Source organism: Desmodus rotundus, chromosome 2, assembly GCF_022682495.2.
Source record: "Desmodus rotundus isolate HL8 chromosome 2, HLdesRot8A.1, whole genome shotgun sequence".
Lineage (NCBI taxonomy): Eukaryota > Metazoa > Chordata > Mammalia > Chiroptera > Phyllostomidae > Desmodus > Desmodus rotundus.
The window spans coordinates 147,018,336-147,042,360 of NC_071388.1; the positions used below are offsets into that span (position 1 = coordinate 147,018,336).

Genomic DNA, 24,025 nt, shown 5'->3' on the forward strand with positions numbered 1-24,025 from the left:
TCAAACACCTTGTTTCACCTCTCTGGTTTGTTATTTCCTCATCTGAAAATTGAAAAAATAATAATACTTAACTCACAGGGTTGTTGTGAGGATTGAATGCGATAGTCCAGAGCCTATCCTGTTGTTACTGACATTCTTCTTCTTCATGTTCTTTAAATAATTTTTTCTTGTCCTTCAGATTTCCATTCCAAGTTGAAAGCAGTTATTTTGAACTTAAAGAAAGGCTTTTTCAGTTCCAGCCAAGATGGAGGCATAGGTAGAAACCCTTCCTTTCCTCGCAAAACCAAAAGGAGGATAATAACCAATCTAAACTCAATAAGCAACCCAAAGTGCCAGAAAATCAAACTGCATGGAATTACAACAACCAAGGAATTAGAATTAAAGAAACAATCAAACAGACCAACCAGACCAGTAAGAACCCGCAGCAAGGCGATGGACCACCAGGGTGGGGCTGACTTAAGGGGAAACTGAAACTCAGAACTGACTGTGTACTACAGCGGTTGCCGAGGCGGGAAACTCTCCCAGTCTCACACTAGAGTTCTTTGGAAAGTGCGCTAGAGACAAGCAGGTGAGCTGCACTACCCCTCTCTGGCCCCTCCCCCACAGGGCAGCTCTGCAGTGCAGCAAAGAGGGTTGCCCTGCAGGGGTGAATACCTAACACACGGGCCCCTTACAACTTATCAGGTGTGACGAGACAAAGAAATATGGCCCAAGTGAAAGAACAGAGCAAAACTTTTGAAAGAGAGATAAGCAATGAGTTCCCCAATCTATCTGACAGAAAATGTAAAGCCCTGGTAATCAATGTGCTCACAGAACCGACTGAGTTTGGTCAAAAAATGAACGAACAAATGAAAGATATACAAAATGAAATAAAGCAAAATATTCAGGGAACCAACAGTGACAGGAAGGAAACCAGGACTTAAATCAATGATTTGGAACAAAAGGAAAAAATAAACATCCAACCGGAATGGAATGAAGAAAAAAGAATTCAAAGTAATGAAGAGAGACTTACTAACCTCTGGGACAGCCTGAAACTTTGCAACACCCGAGTTATAGAGGTGCCAGAAGGAGAAGAACGACAGCAAGAACTTGAAAACTTATTTGAACAAATAATGAAGGAAAACTTCCCCTATCTGGCGAAGGAAATACACTTTTAGGAAGTCCAGGAAGCTCAGAGAGTCCCAAAGAAGTTGGACCCAAAGAGGAACACACCAAGGCACATCCATCCTTAAGTTACCCAAGATTAAAGATAAAGAGAAAATCTTAAAAGCAGCAGGAGGAAAGGAGAGAGTTACCTACAAAGGAGTTCCCATAGGCTATCAGCTGAGTTCTCAAAAGAAATCTTTCAGGCAAGAAGGGGCTGAGAAGATGTATTTGAAGTCATGAAAGGCAAGGACCTCCCTCCAAGATTACTCTAGCCAGCAAAGCTATCATTTACAATGGAAGGGCAGATAAAGTGCTTCCCAGATAAGGTCAAGTTAAAGGAGTTCATCATCACCAAGCCCTTATTATATGAAATGTTAAAGGGACTTACCTAAGAAAAAGAAGATAAAAAATATGTACAGTAAAATAACAACAAACTCACAACTGTCAACAAATTAACCTAAAACAAAGAAAAACAATGAAAACAAAAGCTAAGCAAACAACTAGAACAGGAACAGAATCAGAGAAATGGAGATCACACGGGGGGTTTTCAGTGGGGAGGGGAAGGGGAGGAATAGGGGGGGAAAGGTACAGGAAAGAAAAAGCATAATTGGCAGGCATAAAATAGACAGAGAAAGATCAAAAATGGTATAGGAAACAGAGAACTCAAAGAACCTGTATGTACAATCCATGGACATGAACTAAGGGGGGGAGAGCTGGAGGGTTGGAGGGTGTGGGGCAGAGGTGGGATAAAAGGGAAGAAATTGGGAAAACTTTAATAGCATAATCAATAAAATATACTTTTTAAAAAGAAGAAAGGCTTTTAAATTTTATTTCTTACTGCTATTATTTCAAAATATCATGCTTCCATTACAACAAAATAACATCTCTTGAATTTTTGCTTGATACCCTATGCCTCACATTTCCTTTTCTCAAACATCATTAAGAACAGGAACATTCTAAACATTGAAGTCAAGCGTGTTCAGAAGCCATGTGTTTTCAGTCTCAAGTTCCCCTGCTGAACAAACCACCTGAGGCACTGCTGGTCTTCCCTGGTTTCTCACCGGTGTTGGTTATGGTCAGTCATTGGGGAACAGTAAATTTAAGCCTTGGCCACACTGTGTGGATTGTAATCGCAGTGAGAAAGGCCATCGAAATGGCCCAGGCAGTTGTAATTTAAATCCTTTCTGTTTGAAAGTTGCCAGAAAATGACCCTGAGAACAAGGACCATTCTCTTACATTGTTACGCAACTTCAAGTGAGAACAAACTTAGTACGTAGCAGGTGCTTAATGGTCGCTGTGTAGTAAGTGTGACATCTCCTATGTGGAGTCTCCATTTACCTCAAAACAGACTAGTATAGACTAAATGAGTACATTATAACTAATGTAACCCTGTGTTGGCCTTTATTTTCTAATATAGCAGGAATCTCAAAAACTTAGCCACAAAGCCCCAACTGAGATGATCTGGTGCAAATATGTGGAAATAAAATCACATAGAGCTTCTAGCAGTTCTCTAAATGGGACTTTTCTCTCACCTCTATGAATTTTACACACTCTTCCCAGGGCCAGGATCACAGGCCTCTCATATTCACCCGCCCCTACCCTCAGCAATATTTTCGGGACTACGTCTTTCCTCAGGATGCAGCCCAGGCATCCCGTCCTTCCAGAAGTACCCTGTATCGACCAGTCTGGGTTCATGGCCTCTCCTCTGAGTTTCATAGCACCTGTCATGTTCTTGACCGTTCATCTCTTCCCCGCTAGAGAGTACATTCCTTTAGGGCAGACGCCATCCTTCTCATCTTCTGTGTTCTCAGCACCTGCCTCGAGGTAGATGCCCAGGTTAGAGCAAGGTTCTGGGAGCCCCACATTCCTAGCTATGCCCCCCAGGGAGACAGCAGCACTGTTTTAGGGGGTGAGTATGGTTCTAATCTACATGAGTGAATCTCACTGGTCCAACAGAAAGCAAGCCAACTGTGGAGAGATGCAAATACCACCCAGTTGTGCTCCAAGGTATAATCATCAGGTAGAAAACTCATGGGAGTGAGAACATGGGAATGCTGGCACCGTGGAGGAAGTGATGTGTTTTGTCTTAGGTCAGACACTGTGGAGCATGGAGCTGGTGGAGCTGAGGCAGGCCCTACTGGTCTCCAGGCTGTGCTGAGTCAGGGGGCTCTACCTGGCACATAGCTGTCTTTCACAAACGCCCAGTGGCTGGGCCTGAGTTTGCCTTGTGCACTTCTGTGTTGCATGCTTTCTAAAAATGTGACATCTCTTCATTCCCATTCAGGTGACTGACCTCTTGCTACACAATCAAAAAGAAAAAAAAATGGTTAAGTAACAACCTACTCTAAGGGTAGGATCGAGACCTGAAAAAAATGAAAACTAAAGAAAATAATTTCAGATTATCCAGAAGACATTAATTAGTACTCTACTTTCATAGATTTTACAAGACTATTCTTCACCTCACCCAAATGACGAACACTACTTGCCTTAATGTCATCAGGAGCAGTTGTATGGGGTCCATAAAACATTGCTGGTGTTCCCTGGCATTGTTGGTATCAAGATCATTGGCTGACAATTTGCACTGGAAACAGACATGTTAATTAGTCTAATTAATTCAATGGAGTAACTAATTATTAACACATTTAATTAGCCAACATTTTCACCTGTCAGAGCCAGAGGTAAATGCCAGACTAGAACTTGGTAGTCCTCTTCATTATACCCTAAAAAATATTTAGAGATACAGCATGAAATAATAAATAAAAGTGTGGTGTGCCCCCACCCCGAGGTGGGCGGTGGGCATGTTGAGTCTCAAAATTGCCAGTGGTGGTAGAGGTTAATTAATTGCCAGCAGGCAGACCACTTTGAGGTGGGCCACGAGGTTTTATTATAACTGAAAACGGGACCTACTCTCCCATGTTACACAAGCAACACAGAAGTTCGGACTTATTTTGCCTCAAAGTTGTCATTACCTTGGGGATTTCTGGATACCTTTGGGCAAAGTTACAAATGTCTATTTGGTAGTAGCAGTAGCAAGATTTAGAGTACTGCATTAGTTCCCTATTCTTTTTCCTTCTCGTTTTGTAAATATTTAGCTAGCCAAGATGGACTGAAAGAGGCCAGCGCAGAATTCGAGGAGTTTGTCCAAAGTGACTATCACCAGGAAGAGGAGTGTCTTCTAAAAGTTAAGATGTAAGCATTTGATTCTTCACTGTGATGCACATTCTTACAGAGAAATTCATGCACATTATGAAATGCCTGGTGTCTGCTGCTGTTTGGGCGTTTGTGGACATTTTAAGCTCTGGTTTGCTTGCAAGCCAGGAGACGAATGTTCTTAAAGCTCTTACCAGCATAGAACTTTAGCTCATTGCCATGGAAGCTGAGAAAAAAAGAGAGAGAGAGAGAGAGAGAGGAAAAAAAAAAAAACAGTATGAAGTTCCTTTAAAGGCTTCTAGATTCTTCCATCCCAAAAGTATACAGTAAGAAGCAGCAGAAAAGCAGTGAATTTATGGATTTCTAAAAAGAGATTGTTTTCTGAAAACATTAGGCCTTATTTTGTCATTCTACTTGGATTGACCTCCAACAGCTGCTTCATTGGATTTTATGGGCAGCCTAGGGTTTAGTGTAATGAAGCCCTGGAAACAGATTTTGTTTAATTATCAGAGCTTCTGTGTGAATTGGATGGGCAGAGTTCAGATGAAGAGGCATCCTGAGGTCATGACTTTTATGTTTTTCTTACTTGTGAACACAGAATGAAAACAAGTTGGTGAGGGGTAGGATGGGGTAAGAAAATAAAATGTTCAGGAACGGAAAGTTCTCACGTGTACTGGACACATTTTTGAGACAACGTGTGGTGGAGTTATTATGGAAACCAATGAAGGACTTGAATTTACGTACAGCTGTCCCAAAGTAAGTTGGTGTGCCACACCAGACCCGTGCTGGGACAAAGGCCAGAGTAAGGGAAGGGTGCACTGGTCAACAGTCAACAAGGTAACCAACCTGGTTGGGGAGATAGGATGCCACACCTTCAAATGGCCCTATCTTCTTAGGGAAGTGCTGCTTCAAGAGCTGATCTATAGTATAAAAGGCCATATCAGGGAGGATATTTTTTGAATTGGTAAGGGAGTTTGAATACTAAGAGTGAAGTTCCATTACTGATTTTAGAAGAAAACATAGGTTTTAAGGGAGGGTGTTATTCTAACTTGGAGCTGAACTATTATAGTTGCCCTATAATTTGATAGCATATCAAATTTGATATTTATTTCCTGACATCAATTGAAGAGTGATTATCCACACAGTATAAAGTATGGCTTCAGTTTTACCTGCTTCCAATACATCCATGGGATCTAACAGGAATAAATATGTTGGGTAAGTAGTTTTAATTTTTTAATTTATTTTGACCAGATTGATGTTCTTTGGATCGTATATTAAATGTTTAGAAGATAGACCTCTACAGTTATTTATATTTCTTAAGTAACTATAGAGATCAACAACTATACCATTTGGAGATGATATAGTTGGAACACACAGCTCAGAATACAAAACAAAATAAATACAATGCAAATCTTCTTCAATGACAGTTTCATTCCTTAGTTCTTGGGGGAATTTGACTCATCTAAGAAAGTGGGGCAATATGCCAATTATATCTCAATTATTTTAAAAGTGGCTGGTGAGGCTCAGTGGATTGGAGCATCAGCCTATGAACCAAAAGTTTGCTGGTTGGTTTCCCAGTCAGGGCACATGCCTGTGTGTTGGGGGCCAGATCCCTAGTTAGGGTAGTATAAGAGGCAACTGATCAATATATCTCCCACATCGATGTTTCTCTCCCTGTTTCTCCCTCCCTTCCCCCTTTCTCTAAAATTAAATAAATAAAGTCTTTAACTAAGATTAACTAACCTGCATGAGGTTCAGTCTTTAATTCCAGGACCATGGACTGAAATATCTGAGAAATAATTACAGGGGCCTCCCAGTGCCTAAGGGAGATTTAACTGTGTTGCAGCACAATATGAAGTGATTTCATATGCTTTGTGATAGACTTTATGTAGAATTCACTTCTAAAATACCATCTATGTTATTCATCTCATGAGTGGGCATAAATCTGCCAAAGCTGTCTGCAAATTTAGCTCCAACTCTTGCCCCAGGTTCACAGAACATAATAGAGCATTAATCTTCAGGAAGCTTAAGGAATTTTTGTGCATTCCTTCTGATTGGCTGAGTTGTATCCAATGCCTTGCTTAGAGCCTCCATCATGTAGGTGTTTCAGAAAATGTTCCACTTACCCACCCCAAACAGAGCAGCCTCCTACCACATTCATTGGTTCAGGGGAGCCAAGGAAGCAGAAAAGGAAAAATTATGAAGATGTAGGTAGGTAATGGTCGAATGAAAAGACTGCTTCTTGGCCAGCACTTTTCTTTGGTTAGCGGTATCTAATACTGACCATGCTGTGTCATGGTTTGCTGAGAGGCTGTATTCCCAGCACCACCTTTGGGCTCACATTTTAGAAAAAGGAAAGAAAATGCAAAACAAGGTAGAGGAGAAAAAGTGCATACAGTCTATCTAGTAAATATTATATATTTGGGGAAGATTGAAGCATTGTAAAAAAAAATTGTTATTGCCAGATTCATACTGGATTGAATTTGGCATAATACCTTAAGGTGGTCTTTCCTTTGGTCAGTGATCATCTTAAAAGTGCTTTTTAAAATTTTTTTTAAAAATATATATTTGATTGATTATGCTATTACAGTTGGCCAATCCCCCCCCCCTTTATTCCCCTCCACCCTGCACACCCCTCCCTCCCACCAGCATTTCCCCCCTTAGTTCATGTCCATGGGTCATATATATGTGTTTGGCTTCTACATTTCTTTTACTATTCTTAACCTCCCCTTGTCCATTTTGTACCTACCATTTATGCTTCTTATTCCCTGTACCTTTTTCCCCATTCTTCCCCTCTGGCTCTCCACTGATAACCCTCAATGTGATCTCCATTTCTGTGATTCTGTTCCTGTTCTAGTTGTTTGCTTAGTTTGTTTTTGTTTTTGTTTTTGTTTTAGGTTCAGTTCTTAGTAGTTTTAAGTTTGTTGTCATTTTACTGTTCATAGTTTTGATCTCCTTCTTCTTCTTAAATAAGTCTCTTTAACATTTCATATAATAAGGGCTTGGTGATGATGAACTCCTTTAACTTGACCTTATCTAGGAAGCACTTTGTCTGCCCTTCCATTCTAAATGATAGCTTTGCTGGCTAGAGTAATCTTGGATGGAGGTCCTTGCCTTTCATGACTTCAAATTCTTCTTTCCAGCCCCTTCTTGCCTGCAAGGTATCTTTTGAGAACTCAGCTGATAGTCTTATGGGAACTCCTTGGCAGGTAACTATCTCGTTTTCTCTTGCTGCCTTTATGATTCTCTCTTTATCTTTAATCTTGGGTAATGAAATTATGATATGCCTTGGTGTGTGCTTCATTGGGTCCAACCCATTTGGGACTCTCTGAGCTTCCTTGACTTCCTGGAATTCTATTTCCTTTGCCAGATTGGGGAAGTTCTCCTTCATTACGTTTTCAAGTAAGTTTTCAATTTCTTGCTCTTTCCTCTTATCCTTCTGGCACCCCTATAATTCAGATGTTGGAATGTTTAAAGCTGTTCCGGAGGTTCCTAAGCCTCTCCTCATTTTTTAAAATTGTTTCTTCATTCTCTTCTGGTTGAACATTTATTTCTTCCTTCTTCTCCAAATCATTGATTTGAGAGTCCTGGTTTCTTTCTCATCACTGTTGGTTCCCTATACATTTTCCTTTATTTCACTTTTCATAGGCTTCACTTTTTCCTCCATTTTATGACCACACTCAACCATTCTTGTGAGCATCCTAATTACCAGTGTGTTGAACTCTGCATCTGATAGGTTGGCTATCTCTTCATTGCTTAGCTGTATTTTTTCTGGAGCTTTGATCTGTTCTTTCGTTGGGGCCATATTTCTTTGTCTTGGTGTGCCTATTACGTAGTAAGGGGCAGAGCCTTAGGTGTTCACCAGGGTGGGGCAACCCATGTCACTGCATTGTGGTGCTGTATGTCAGAAAGGGACATGCAGAGGGAACAATGCTGCTTGCTCGGCTCTCGGCCAGCTTTCAGTCACTCCCTCCACTACCCACAAGCAAATTGGGCCCTTCTGGTGCTGATTCCCAGGTGGGTAGGTTTGTGTACATTCTAGAGCCCTGTGGTTCTCTCCAGTGAACTCTCCTGTGAGGCTGGGAGTTTCTCTGGCCACCACAACCCCTGCAGGTTTTTACTGCTAGAGATATCGAGGCTTTCTTTTCCCAGGGTTCTTTTGCTGGAACCCTGGGTTGCACTGTCTGCCTCACTCTCCAGTTGTTCCTCCCAGTTTATCTGCATGCAAATGTGGGGCCACTGGTCCACCAGCTGCCTGCCACCTCACCCACCCCACTCCTGCAACCACCACCTTGCCGGGAGTCCTCTCTGCTCTAGATGTCCGTCTCCACCCCTCCTACCAGTCTGAATAAATGTTTCTTCTTTACCTCCTTGGTTGTTGGATTTCCATACAGTTTGATTTTCTGGCAGTTTTGTTTGTTTTTTAAATTTGTTGTTATCCTTTTGGTTGTGCAAGGAGGCACAGTGTACTGACCTATGCCTCCCTCTTGGCCAGAAGTGTCACAAGTGCTTTTGATGAGCCCAAAGGGATACAAATCTACAGACATGCCCTCTCCCCCACTTTCTGACCAAGGGATCATTAACTATTGAACAGATCAAGGAAAACCAAAGAATGTCTCCTAAACTAATGAATTAACAGTATATTACAATTAATATAAGAGAATATAGTTAATGGTTGGAGAATTTCTTTTTGAAAATAGGAAAGTTGGAGCACATCAGTGATTTTTAAAATACCAAGGCTCATATCTTCCTGACAATCTGAATCGGAATTTCTGGGTGTGGGGGTCAGGTACCAGCACTTTTTAAAGCACCCCAGGAGATTCTGATAGGAAGTCAGGGTTTAGAATCACTGGAGCAGATGAAGGAAACTCTTTTCTAGAGTAAGGATTTATAGATTCAGTTGGGAATCCAAAGAAAAACCTCCAGAGAGGGAAAGCAGTTTTGGCAGAGTCTAACAAAGTGTAAGAGAAGTTGGAAGAGAAAGTGGATGGCAGTGTTTCTCAAACTTTAATGTGCACGGAAATCACAGAAGAGTTGCTTAGAAGGCAGGTTTTGATTCAGTAGGTCTAGGGCAGGGGCTGAGATTATTCATTTCTAAAAAGTTCCCCCCACAGCACTGCTGGTTTATTGCCCACAGTTTTTATAACAAGGGGGTACTGGCAAATGTCCTCTTGCCCCTCACCAGGAGAAGAAAGGAGGGATCCTTTTGCTTTGAGGCTTTGAGGCTTGTTCGGAAGTAGTAAAGTTTATAACAGCATGGAATGCTTTATTTTTGAAACCAGTTTTGATCCACTAACTAATTAAGAATCTGTTACCCTAACTGTTTTTGAGGAAAAAATTAATAGTATTTGGTTCCACTTCCTGAACAGTTAAATTTAATTCAACAAATATAATTTGCTAAGACTTGGGGATTAAAAAAACGATATATATGACAGCTTGCATGAGGAAATTCACAATTTTTCTGGGGAGACAGAAAATTAGCACATGAAATCCTATCTCTCAGCCTAGGTGTGAAATAAATGCTTTAGGAGCACAGTGGGGGAATGGGAATTCATATGAACTGGCGAGGGGAAATGCTTGGGAAAGCCTTCCTGGAGGAGGTAATATTTGAATTTGACCTTGAACAGTGAGTAGGATTTGGATCTGTGAACAATGGAGGGAAAGGGGAAGGGTGTTTCAGGAACAAAGGCCTGGAGAGGGATTCTCAATTTTGATTGCCCATCAGATCATCTGGGAAGATTGAAAACCTACTTTCAGAGTCTAAATTCATTGCATCCTCGGCACCAGTGTTTTTAAAATGTTTTTTTTTTAATGGTTGGAGATCACTGGAAATATAGAAAAATACAAAAGTTTTGTTAAGATGTTTAGAGATACTTACAGAGAAATGGAAGGAACATAGAGCAAAGAAGTCAGATAGTTCTTGGCAAAGATGGTTTGACCCTTTGTGATATGGGGTAGATAATCTATCACTAATAATTAAAGTAGTGTATAATCACTACTGTAATAACCAAAGACAGTTCACTGTCTTGCATTATTTTACTGATAGAGAGGAAGGACAGTAACTCAGCTAGGTTCATGCATTCCTCTGGGCAATCTCGCAAAGCAGTTATTTTCACTATACCCATTACAGATAAGGAAACTTTCAACTGTATATATGTATGTACAGTTAACCGGGAGTGAAATCCAGGCAATCTGACTACAGATCCTAGTAGCTTATGTTACACAGCCTCCCACACAGAGAAGAAAATGACCACAAGGGCCAGATAGAACTCGAGAAAACAGACTGTTCTGTAATCTACCTGTTGTAAAATCTTGCTCGTTTCTCAACTTCTGTAAGTCTTGGCTCCTTCATTTGTAAATTGGATTAGCTAGTATTGCTTACCTAATAGAATGGTTATGGGATTAAATGATATAATGTATTTATTACACATTAATTTTATGGCAGTATGCAATCTTCGTGCTTAAGGCTATGCCCATGTGCACAGAAAATATTAGCCATTATTATTATTGGTGTTGGTTTTGTTATAATACTGTAATAATATTTGCTTCTCAAAAAATCATTTAATCCTAAATGAAGGTTTGGGTCCGGGATTTGGGTTAGTAGTTATCATAGGTATAGACTGATATCTTTTCTCTTTTGTGTGATTTCTATCTAAATTTCTTTACATCTTTTTCATATTGCTCTTTCCCAGAAAAAGATTTGTTCATGTTAAAAATCCTTACCTGGATTCTATGGATGAAGACATTCTCTATCACTTGGATTTAGGAACAAAAACACACAACCTACCAGAGATGTTTGGGGATGTAAAGGTAAGAAAGTATTTCTAACTTGAGGAAAAAAACTCTTCTTTCCTCTGCTGATATACCTTCTTATTTTCCCAACACAAACTTTACCCATTCAGTTAGCAAAATGTCAGAGTTCCCACTAGGAACTGAAGTCATCCTCATTCTCTGAAACAACTTGAAATTGTGTATGTCATGGACAATCATTTCCACCCCAACAAGACATAAAGGTCCCCGAAACTAAATCTAATTCACACGTGATTGTTTGGCTGCTCTGGTTCCTAGAGATAAATACAATTTCATTGACAACACTGCTGGGTGCTGAGAATTCATTATGATTCAGTCCACAGTTTAACACCTGCATTTAGAGCAGAACTTCACTAATTCACATTTTATGGAAGCATGCCATAGCTCAGCAAAAGTAACAATGCAATCCTGAAAATAGCCATTATTCAATATTTCATATTATTAAGATTTGTTATTTCACAAGAAATATGAAAAGAAAATTCTTTATGGAATACTGCTAGGGAAATTGTACTTCTCTAGTATTTATTTTGTCATATATATGATATATGGTATGTATGATATACATGTATGATTATATATAATTAAAGTAGCTTATGTCCATTATTTTAAATTGAAGAATATTTTTAAAAACCCAATAGTTGTTAAAAATACACTTAAAAACCCTTAAACATAGATATCTAAACATAGATATCAACCTATTTTCTTTTATTCCAATCCTTTTTAATAAACAGATTTTTAAATAGTTAGAATTGTATAACTTTGCATCCTGAATTTTTCACTTAACTTTATGTCATTAACATTTTCCCAATATTATGACATTTTCTTTGAAATATATTGTTTATGAATGTCAAGATGCACATTATATAGTCCACTTTCTACTTTTATATAAAAGTCTTTTCTATTATAAACACCACTGAAGTGGATATTTTCAGACCTGAAGATTTTTTACATTTATATCTATTTGCTAAGGCTGAATATTCACAGAAATATTCAAAGGCAATAAACTTTTTAAAGAATTTTTGTGTTCCAAAAGGCCTATACCTATTCACAGTCCCAACGGGAGAGAGTCGTGCAGTTTCCATCCCACTTTTATTCACTTCTTTAGCAATTACAAACACAAACAAACAAGCTTTTATATCCACTGTCGCACTTGGTCTTTACATTAGCCCTTTTAGGTGGGGCTAGCAGATATTTATTTATGTTAATAAATAACATAACTGTTTTAACATATTTATGTTAATAAATAACATATCTGTTTCCAGTTGATGGGTGGCTTTCCTCCAACTGGTGATTCAGGGACCCACGCTCCTTCCATCCTGGGGCCCTGTCACCTTTGAGGAGTGGCTTGCAAAGATTTTTCTGAGTGTCAACACCTGTCCAGCAGACAGGAGAAGACAATCTGTGGGATCACCAATGGGACATTTCCGTGGGCTAGGACAGGAAGTGGCACCCATCACTTCTGTTCATGTTCTAGTGCCCGGGACTCAGGCATACGGCCTTACGTAATTGGAGAGGAGGCTGGGAAGTTCAGTTTCGCTGTGTGCCCGGAAAGAAGGAGAAACAGCTTTGGCAAACAGCTAATCAGACTTTGTCATACTGACTGGAATGAATCAAACAGTTAAAAAACATAGTGGAGGAGCATTAGACATTATTTACTCAAACTCAGCATTCAAATATGTCTTTTATAAAATTATTAACATATCCTCCAATCTCTCCCTAGAGATTTCAAGTAACATGAAAAAGCATCACCATGTAACACTCTGTAATACGCGTCTTAAGATTATTTATACTCCTTTTAAATATACAACATACGTAAACTGCAATAGCACCAGGTTAAGACAACATGGCAAAGATAAGTCTTTTAAGACAGTAGGCAGGTTCGAAAGTGAGTTAATTCGGACAGTATATAGCAAAGTCCTTAACACATTTTTGCAATGCTTCAGACTCTTTCCCAATGTACTTTTATCTTCTTTGATAAAGCCAGACAAATGATCATTTTGTTCAGGACATAAATCACAGTGAGTGTCACTTATGGTCAGCATTGCTTGGTGGTCCTCAGCCATATTTTACTTCTCATTAAAGCAGCCAGCCTTAAAATTGAGTCTAGAGGTGATGTTTAGTGAGTCTGAGTTAAGAGTAAGGCTTCAAAAATGAGAAAGCTTCTGTCTATAACTATCATCTTTATGTCTCCAGAAACACTCAGAAATTCCTGTTGATTACAGCAATATCTAGGGTTCAAAGAATTCAAACTGTAGGCTATTCTAGCATCTGTTTTTGTTTTATGGTCAATATAAATAGTTGTAATTTACATTCACTGGCACCACACAATGAGATTATTTTCAAACTACTGTAGTCTGTAAAAAACCAAACCAAACCACACAAAGCAAAACCCATTTTGTACTTAGATCTTGAGCTAAGTCTTAATTGTCTATACCAATAGAGAGAAACATTTCATAAGTAATCAATAATAATTTAAGAATTCACTTTAGACCATGGTCTTACTCTGTCTGTTGCCCAGCCGGCATGGTTAACTTCCAATGTAGTTCATTACCAACTTTAAGCCCCATCAGGGAAACTCTTCAGAAGCCACAGAAAAGACAATAATGGGGGTAGAAGAGAAGGAGAGGGGCTGGATAAAAGGACAATTATATCCCATAGCTGAAAATGAGTGTGACACGGGAATTATTGCTAAATGGGAACAGAATGCATCATGTAATCAGACCACCGAGGAGTCACAGCGAATCATTTGTGAGTGGGGGTGCTGCTCTACAACCTCAGTCAGGAACTTCCTCACACAGATGCTCTCTCCGGCGTGGGACCTCGCCAGCAGCCCTTCTGATCCTCCGCCTGTTGCTGCCCATATCAGTCAGGCACCACCAACTGCCTTTTCCTTACTGGATTTGAATAAACTTCATTTCTACTGAATTCTGCAATACAGAAACACTACGCAAGCTCCAAAGCAGTGCCAGGAAGTTGCTACATGAGCTGACAAATAGTAGTGCAGTTAGCATTTGCTGAGTGCTCAGAAAGATTTGTGTAATGTTCTCTGCCATAGTCAATCCTGTTTTATCCTCAAAAACCCCACAAAGGTACTTTGTTTTTCTGCTTTGGAGGTGATGATCTGAGGCACGTAGAAAGTGCAGGTGTAACACTAGCAAGTTACTTAACCAGTGATGGAGTTGGGCTGCAAAGCCAGATTTATCTCAAAAGGTAGGCCCTTAACCGCTGCGTTGCCTCATCTCTGACCGAGCTTCCTCAGACTGTGCGCCTCACCATTTAGCTTCGGTTCCCTGATGGCTTTGCGCCACACGCCTTTCTGTGAGCTGTGTGCCCTCATGTCTCTGACATCTGCTGCTGCTCATCCTCACCACTGCCGACCCTGGTACTCACCAGGCTGGCTGCTCATCCACGCTGCTGCCGGCCATTCCGATCCTCTCTGACCCCCACTCCCCCATTCCTGGGGCTGATGTACCCTGACAGGCTCTTGCACAAGAAACTCTCAGACAATTTTATGACCATAGTGCATTAGATTTTACACTCTTGACTGAAATACCTATTGTAATTTCAGATATGTTAAAATGTAAACAAAACCAAACCAAATTTTTGGAGTTGATGAAATACTGTAGTGAGATTTGGAGTCCACCATAAGGCTTGCTCCAAGAAAATTTCTTCTGAATGAGAGGTTGGGAAGTTTTCATGTGATTAACTTTTTAAAGCTTTAACTTAACATAGCATGTTTTACAATAACGACTGGGGGATGTAGAATGACAAAACATATGTAAGACTCCTAGTTCTCCCTTCGTTCTCATGTTACTTACATTTCATGTGCTTGGTATTTACATACCAAGCATGTAGTCCATTAATGCCCAACAATAAGCTGTTGATATCAGCTAAGAGCTGGTTGATGTTCACTGTAACTAAAACACCAACAAACACCGACTAGACCAAAAGCAACGCTCACTTTGATTTTGTGATGATCTTCTTCTTTACTAATGAACTACATCAAACGCTGTGTCTGGCTGCCTTATTTACAGGTTAATGACGCAAATTAGTGAACTCGAGCATAACCCATAACATCTACACATACTCTTAAGTAAATTAATGAAAAATAAAATAAAAATATTAATGTTGAAAGCTGACCCTTGGTTTTTATCGCAGTCATTAAAGCAGGTAATTGTTTATTTTTATTCATAGTTTGTCTGCGTAGGCGGGAGCCCCAACAGAATGAAAGCGTTTGCACTGTTCATGCATAAGGAGCTCCGACTGGAGGAAAGTGGGGAAGACGTAAGAGACATCTGTGCTGGGACGGACAGATACTGCATGTACAAAACCGGCCCCGTGCTGGCCGTCAGTGTGAGTACCCCACACCTGCACTCTGGGAGTCAGCGCAAGCTGGCAGAAAGACAGGGAACTTCTGAAGACACGAGGTTTTTCCCCCTCTTGCTTTGCCTTCTCACACGATTAAATTAAGCTTCCAGGTGTGGCATTCATTGTAGGAAAAAGTCCCAAGGGCAGAACATAGCATTCGGTGTCCGTTTAGATTATTAGTTACCACTTAGCTACTCAACTTAGGAGAAAAACCCCTCAAAGCACACTTCCTTTCTTTAGTTTGTAACTGATTAAGCCACCAGTAATTTCCCCCCCTCCATCCCTTTTCCAGCTTTGCCAGTGTTGAACTTTTAAGTATACAGGGGCCAATTTTCAAGACTGCCAAAGGCTGCCGTTTAAACCCTACAATAAATAAGCTTGCTGAAAAGCTGGAAATGCATTTCCACAGAGCTCCTGTGAAGTACTGTCCTGTATTTAAAATACGTTAACAGCTATGGACATACACAGTGCCCTAAGACAAAATGAACGTGGAATAATTTGTGAGTTTAGGGACTACGTAGACCACTTCCCTCCTGGACTCGGGGTTGCATACACAGAGGAAAGTGGGTATGTGTGTGCACCTAGCTTGCCTTTCTAAGGTTGCCTCTGCCACAGGGCTGTATTCTGAAACGATAGCTCTTGTCTGTCACACATCTGGTACTGCAGTCCTCTCAGAGGGCAGCCAGTCATACTAGGGAATGCGGAAGAATCTTCTGCAGCGGTGTGACTGTTCTAAGGAGCTGAATTGTATGTGGCTCCTGCACCCAGGGAAGAGCCACCCATCGTCAAGTACCTGATGAGGGAAGGGTGGCGATCGTGGCTGGAAGCCTGGAGCACAGAGAGAAAATTATACAACATCAGTGGGGCAGCTAAATAGATCTCCCATGCGCGTCAAGAATGTCTGAAACTTGCTTTGTGCTCATGGGAGAATCCATTCATTTGTTCATTTGTTCATAGAATATCTACATTAAAAGGAAACTGAATATTGTTTGATCTAGGCAGATTTTGTCTCATTAACTTTTGCTTGACATTTAGACTACAACTGTCATTTTTTCTTGCACAAAAAAATGGGTAAGGACACAAAAGTAAGGTTTATAAAAACGTGAAATTAACATAAACAAGCAGTAAAACTTAACAGTAAGATACAAAAACAGCAGTAAATGGATTTTGCTGTCCTGTTAGGGAAACAGAGCTGAAATAAGTATGATGTCCAGAGGTCAGCCAATTAGAAATGGGCCTCACTAGGCAGGCAGAGGATTTCCAATTTGGGCCCCTTATTTGAAAATTCTTCCTCTCCAGCAGTTGAGGGGGGTGTGTGTGCGTGCGCATGAGAGAGAGAGAGAGAGAGAGAGTGTTAGCAGAAACACACAAGCCCATTTTTCATTTTATCGCCATGTTATATAATAAGTGATAATTATAGACCTATCAAATATCTGACTTAGAAGTAACCTAATAGATCAAATCATGGTTCATTCTCTTCTTTTACAGTTGAGCAAATGAGATTTAGAGAGTTTACTCATTAGTGGCAGAGTCAGTGCCAAAGCCCAAACTTATTAATCTTGGCCATGCAAAGTGATTCAGGTTTGATTCATGTCTCCAGGAGACTTACAATGCATTTGGAAGTCAGGACAGATTAAACGGAAACCAAAAATGGGAACCCTAGAGGTTCAAACTTTTTATAGTTTAATATTCTTGAAGGTGAGAGGGAGGGAACCCAGGAGAGGACATCACGGTCATGGCTGCAGTGGTTTTCCAGATGTGCTAATGGGAGAATTGGTGGCAGATGTCACCTAAAGACCAAGATGCCCCTGGTGATTTTCTGCATGCAAACTTTGTGGCCAAGAGTAGAAGTGAAGAACACATTTGACTCTCTGACATTATTATGTTAGGAATGAAACAGCCACTTATTCTGAACTCAGCTCCAGCTACTACAAATTCCGGCATGGAGGACCTTTCTGGAGAGTTCTTAGAACATATGACCACCAGGCGTGGCTAAGCCCTTAACTCATGTTGACTACTCTTCTGGTGACACTGATTCTGCCATTCCAAATGCTGAGGAAAACCAAGATTATGGCAACTTTACCTCACCTGCGCATTCACCATCTGCTCTGAACCATCGTGTGTGGATGTAACCCACGTCTCCACTCTCGTATCATTCAGAGCTCCCCAGAACTGGCAGCACACGAACAAGGGCACGTGACAGCCATGACATGGGCTTACTATTTCATTTCATATGGTGGGAAAGGACTGATTTATATGGCAGCCAAATTTATATTTCCTTGAAATCAAGTCAATCTTGAAAAAAGCTCTATTTCAAAGGCTCCCTGTCAAGAGCCCAGGGGGAGATGAAAACTAGCCGTGCCCTGACAACCCAGTGCACCGTGCCATCGCCCACTTCCACGCTTGATGGTGAGGGCTGAGCTCAGTTCAACTGGCAGGGAGATGCCTCGCTCTGATCCTCACAGATGGACACATCTATCAGCCTGTCATGTAGGCGTCAGCTAGAGCTGATTTATGGTTTCCTCAGCTTTGGCATTATGTAAATGTATCTGAGGGCTGTTAACTTGTAATGAAGGAAGAAACTATGTGCTGTGCATGTGTCAGTTTGTGTAATGACTTTCTCTTTTCTCTCGGCAGCATGGTATGGGGATCCCCTCCATGTCTATCATGCTTCATGAACTTATCAAATTGCTGCACCATGCCCAGTGCTGTGATGTTACCATCATCAGAATTGGTACATCAGGGGGAATAGGTGAGATGCTTGATTTCTACTATTAAATCCCAGTGATTGTCCCATACAAAGTAGCTGCCAAAATACACCAACAAAAGCACAGCCCAGCCTTGGCTCTAAGCAGAAAACCTGATGGGCTAAAAAGTGTGAGGAGGTTAGGCTTGAAGACTTTGAAAGAAATTGAAATTTAAAGAAATTAAAAAATACATTACCCTTTTTATCTTCCTTCCTTTTCTCTATGAAAACCTGGAGTGAGAGATCCCACTGCCTATTGCCCAGGTAAACTTAGGTGTTCTTAAGAGAAAGAGTAAAAGAATTGCTAGGAAATATGTTTTGAGGATAAGAGTAAGTTTTGAGGGTTACATTAAATTTTGCGATGTAAGAATTTATAAATGGCAGAAATAACTGCCTTCAATCACTAATAATCATCTTGTTTGTCAGCTAATTAAGCAAACCTCAAAGTTTTTAGGAATATACTGCTTTAAGCTCATGTGGATGACTACATCTCTTTCCTTGGCTGTGTCTTTGTCTCATCAACACAGCAGAACAGACCAAGCCGGACCTTTAGGGAAGAGCCAGCTGATCCTTCCCAAGGTTTTCTCTGAGTTTCCCTTCTCCCTGCTTCCTGGCTGGTCAGGGGCCTTGCTTATGTTTCTATATTGAGCTGAGGTCAAGTTATAAAGAAGCCTTCTCTTTCAATCTTTTCTTCAGGACCAGACCTTGTGAGGGAGTGATTGTACTCCCTCACAAGTCACCAAATGCAAAAACAAGACAGCACATTGTAACTGGAAGAGTTTAGTTGACAGAGTGACAGAACTGAATGGGAATTATAAAAAGGGCTGAGATTTTTGTCTTAGAACTATACATTTTTGGAGCTGGAATGGACCTTCAGAAATTCTCAAACTAAAAAACTAGAGAAGTGACTTGTCCAGTATCACAGAGCTACACGATTCACTAGAAAGACATGATTGAAAAGATTAGGCCCTTTCTAGAGCTGTGGTACAGGAATAAAGTCCACCCAAGGCTCTCATAGATGAGATTAAAAAAAAAAAAAGACATTTGTGGATGTCCATCCAGAAAGAGGAGAATGTTTGCAATCATTGTTAGATTTGGGTCCTTCTGGATACCCTCCTTTTAGCCTGGAAAGACTTTAACTAAAACATCTGAATATTGGGAAGGCATCATTTTTGATGCCCACATTTTCAACTTCCTTTTCAATCATTTTCCTATTCTTAGAACATAGTGGATAATTCAAGGAGCCACTTGTTTGACTTATTAAAAAAATATCTGACCCACCAAAGCTCTATCATTGGAGCCCACCTTGGGTCGCTAGGCGGATCTCCTAAATTGACCCCACGTTGATCAATATTGGGATTTATAAAAACCCAGACTGATATGGCTATGCTCTGTAAAAGGCCCAACAGTAAATATTTAAGGTTTTGTAGGTCATATGGTTTCTACTGCATCTTCTCACCTCTGCCATTGATGTATGGAAGCAACCATAGGTATGTAATGAGTGTGTGTGTCTGTGATCCAATAAAACTTTACTTACAAAGACAGTCTGAATTTGGCCCATGGATTGTAGTTTGCAGATGTCTGCCCTATGGCACCTCTATGGAAGTGTTCAGTCATTCAACAAATTCTTATTGAACATCTGTAATGTAATAAGCATAATGCTAGACCTGGGGAGACAATAGTGAAAATGCTCCTGCATTCATAGAGCTTGTGTTTAATCAGGACAATAGGAAACACATGAGTAATTGTACAAAATAAGATGAATGTTAGAACAGTGTAGGGCACTATCATTATCTGTTCCCTTATTTTGGCTCTAAACAGAAATCAGAATGGGTCAAGCACTCGGTCAAAACCTGGGCCTGGGGAAATTTAATGTAACCTAAATGTGTTGCCTTTTTATTTTTTTCCTCCTCCATGGATTCAGACCTTTTAAAGGAAGTGACTCACGCCTACTCCTGAAGAATGAGTTGGTGTTAGTCTGATGAGAAGTTGTGGGGGAGGACAAAAGAGCATTCCAGGCAGGAAGAACAACCTTGGCAGAAGATGGTTTCTCAAGTCCCAGTGACTTGACTTGCTAAGTCCCATGAGCAAGCCAGACTGTAGCACTGGAAGGTCAGCCAAGTGGCCTAATTTACATGGGGTTGGAGAGGGGAGGAGGGATGTGTATCATAAGAATCAGAAGGAAGGGAGGATAGAGATGCAGAGAAACTACAGTGATCAAGGGCCTGCAGAGAAGATTAGCTATCAAGTAGTCACATCACTTTTTGAAAGCTACTTGCTGACGGGCTCGTTTAGTTCATTCCTGACCTAATTTATTCAAATTTGAGCCCGAAGGCTGATACTAATTTGCATGCCCAAGAGTCATGTTTTTCTTGGAATCTAAACCCCATCACACTGTAAATGTGAATCTGGAAAGACAGCAAATGTAAATGCCTGTTCTGAATGTTATTATTTAATTGCACTTGGAAAAAATAATTTGAAGGATGAAAAGAAGGATAATCATTAGCAAGTAGCATTAATTAATCTTTGGCAGAATAGATTACATACTATGTGTCAAAAGTAACCACTTATTTATTCCCACCTTACAGGGATCGCACCGGGGTCTGTCGTAATAACAGATACAGCTGTCGACTCCTTCTTTAAGCCCAGATTTGAACAGGTAATCTTGGACAACATTGTCACCCGAAATACTGAACTTGACAAGGAACTGGCTGAGGAACTGTTCAACTGCAGCAAAGAAATTCCCAACTTCCCAGCTCTCATTGGACATACAATGTGTACCTATGATTTTTATGAAGGTGAGAAGAATGTATAAATTGTGAAAGCAACTCTTTGTTATTCAAGCCCATAATTTATATTAAAAACTTCACTTTAGAAAATTACCAATTGGGAATTAAAAAGGAACTGAAACAGCCTTTTTAACTTCCAAAAGCATAGGAACATAATAAGCAGCAGAGAAACACCTACGGTGAATATATATTGAGAGGGGGTTCAATCCTCCAAGGACAATTGAACATTAACATGCAATTAATGATGTTGGCAAAATCCTATTTCTGTTTATGCCTTTAATTTCAACTGATGACTCTGGGAGAAGGTGAACAGGCTGATTCTATATTCCTGCCATTCTGAGGTACAGTTCTGTACCTCAAAAGGGATCTGGTGCTCTGGAAAGAGTTGGACCCAGAAAATGGGGAGAAATATTAGGGGAGGAATTCCAAAGGGATGGACGATATCAGGGTGGTCCTTTTCATCTCAGCAACGATTGAAGGGGTCTCAAATCAAGTAGAGGGACAAACTGAAGGTAACTGTTAAATACATTTTTCTACAAGGGATGAGGGGCCAGGAGAAAAAAGTGACAAGGGCAGGCCCTGCTCATTCCAGGAGAAAGATTCTAACCAGGGTTGGCACCATTCCTTGGAGGGCATTCTAGAAATATTGTAGTGTGGCTGTAGTATGTTCAACAAACTACATAGTATTTCATTTTAAATAAATTTTTCCCTTTGGATCAAACTTAGGCTATTATATTCAATTTTTTTGTGTGTGAATCTTTATGGCAAACTTTCTTTTTCTTTTTTTAAATTATATTTTATTAATTATGCTAATATAGTTGTCCCAATTTTTCTTCCTTTGCCCTCCTCCACCCAGCACTCCTCCAACCCCCTTAGGCAATCCTCACCCCATTGTTCATGCCCATGGGTCACGCATATAAGTTCTTTGGCTGCTCCATTTCCTAAACTGTACTTTACATCCCCATGCTATTCTGTAACTACCTATTTGTACTTCTTCCCTTCACCTTTTTGCTCATTCCCCCCACCTCCTTCCCATCTGGTAACCACCAAAATGTTTTCTACATCTTCAATTCTGTTTCTGTTCTGCTTGTTTGTTTATTTTGGTTTTTAGATGTAATTGTTAATAGATATGCATTTGTTGCCATTTTATGGTTCATATTTTTTATTTCCTTTTTCTTTTTAAAGACCTTTTAACCTTTCACATAATGCTTTCTTGGTGGTAATATACAACTTTAGTTTTTTCTTATTTGGGAAGTTCTTCATCTGTCCTTTGATTCTAAATGATACCTTTGCTGTGTAGAATATTCTTGGTTGTAGGTCCTTGCTTTTCATAACTCTGAATATTTCTTGCGAATTCCCTCTAGCCTGCAAAGTTTCTTTTGAGAAATTGGCTGACAGCCTTATGGGGGCTCCCTTGTAGGTAACTAACTGCTCTTCTCTTCTGCTTTTAAGATTCTCTTTTTGTCTTTAACCTTTGGCATTTTAATTATGCCGTGTTTCGGGGTGGGCCTCTTTGGGTTCAACTTATTCGGGACTCTTTGGGTTCAACTTGTTTGGGACTCTATTCCTCCTGGATTTGCATGTCTATTTCATTCACCAAGTTAGGGAAGTTTTCTTTCATTATTTTTTCAAATAGGTTTCCAATTTCTTGTTCTCTCTCTTCTCTTTCTAGCACCCCCATGATGTGAATGTTGTATGCTTGAAGTTGTCACAGAGGCTCCTTACATTGTCCTCATTTTTTTGGATAATTTTTTCTTCTTCCTGTTCTGATTGGTTGTTTTTTCTTCCTTATATTCCAAATTGTTGATTTGATTCTCAGCTTCATCCACTTTACTGTTAATTCCCCATAAATTGTTCTTCATTCCAGTTAGTGTATCCTTCCTTCCTAACTGGATCTTTTTTTATTTTTAAGTTATGTATGGAGATAGGCTACAATGTCTATAAAGGTTACTTTAGGTTAGTGACATTTTATTTAATAACATATGTATTATAAAATAGGGATCATGTTGGGTCTGATAAGGTTGAAACCCTCTGTCAAAAGCCTCTGGCCCCTTTGTTGGGAGGGTCATGGATGGGTTTTAGCCAGAGTTTGAACATGACAGTGTGTTGGAGTCAGTGTTTCCCTTGACATTCACAGAATTTTTTAAATGTGAAATTTTTTGCCTACATTTATAATTTCTTGAAATTTCACATGAAAATCCATAGCTTTGGCTTCTTGAAATAACATAGCATTAAAAAATATAAAATAATGCATGACAGCCTGGCCAGTCCCAGCCCACATCCAGGGCTATGTTCAATGGAGGCAAGGTGAGGCTGTTCCTGGACCATGCAGACTTCATTGACAATACCTGCTTGGCTTCTGGGACACCTGAGTTTGAATTGGCTTAAATAATGCTGTGTTAGAGGTGTTGGCAGGCAGCCCTAAGGAGGAAGGAACAAGGAGAAGCAGACAGCTAGGGTGGGAGGAGCCTGAAAGGTAAAAAAAGAGGAAAGGAAGCAAATAGTGCATGGTGACAGAGTGCTGTTGGCCTCCCTGCTTCATCCAGGCCGTCCTTGGGAGTGAGGCGCAGATGTCTGTTCCCGGTGCCTGCTGGGTGGATGAGGAATTAGATCATCAGACTTTTTTCCACCTCCTTCCAGCCCCACTGGCTGGTACAGGTGAAATTAAGTGGTCAATAAACACCAAGAACAGCCTAGAAGGGAAAAGGTGATGGCAACAGGGTGGCAGACAGCCTGAGAGCTATGTGGCAGAGAAGGTGGACAAATGGGATGTCTGGTTCTGGCCACCACTGTCATGAAGGGCAGATGGACAGTTGCAATGTCCAAACCACTGTCCTCATCCTCAAGTAGCTCAGAGCATGGTGAGGTTTGAGGTCTCTTCTTCTCCCCCAGCACCTGGCCCAGGGCCGTCCCTCAGTCATGGGAGCAACCTGAGATTTTCCTCAAAGGGCAGGTCTCTCAGTGGCTCTCAGGTTCAAAGTCTTCTCTTTGAAAGTAGCAAGTAATCTCTGGGGTG

The 24,025-nt window shown here is 40.4% G+C and overlaps 1 protein-coding gene across 3 annotated transcripts in view; it reads left to right on the forward strand.

Moving 5' to 3' along the window:
• Nucleotides 1–5,046: 5,046 nt before the first annotated feature.
• Nucleotides 5,047–24,025, forward strand: part of UPP2 (uridine phosphorylase 2) — a 29,975-nt gene continuing 10,996 nt past the window's right edge. The window contains exons 1-5 of one of the 3 annotated variants that reach the window (XM_024579824.4): nucleotides 5,047–5,511; nucleotides 10,989–11,106; nucleotides 15,301–15,459; nucleotides 18,112–18,226; nucleotides 20,809–21,018. In XM_024579824.4, coding sequence (XP_024435592.2) covers nucleotides 5,450–5,511; nucleotides 10,989–11,106; nucleotides 15,301–15,459; nucleotides 18,112–18,226; nucleotides 20,809–21,018 — 664 coding nt within the window. In that variant the 5' untranslated portion in view covers nucleotides 5,047–5,449. Of the gene's footprint in view, nucleotides 5,512–6,422; nucleotides 6,508–7,431; nucleotides 7,506–10,988; nucleotides 11,107–15,300; nucleotides 15,460–18,111; nucleotides 18,227–20,808; nucleotides 21,019–24,025 lie in introns of those variants that run through there. The other 2 variants (XM_045187478.3, XM_053918689.2) reach the window with 2 other exon arrangements.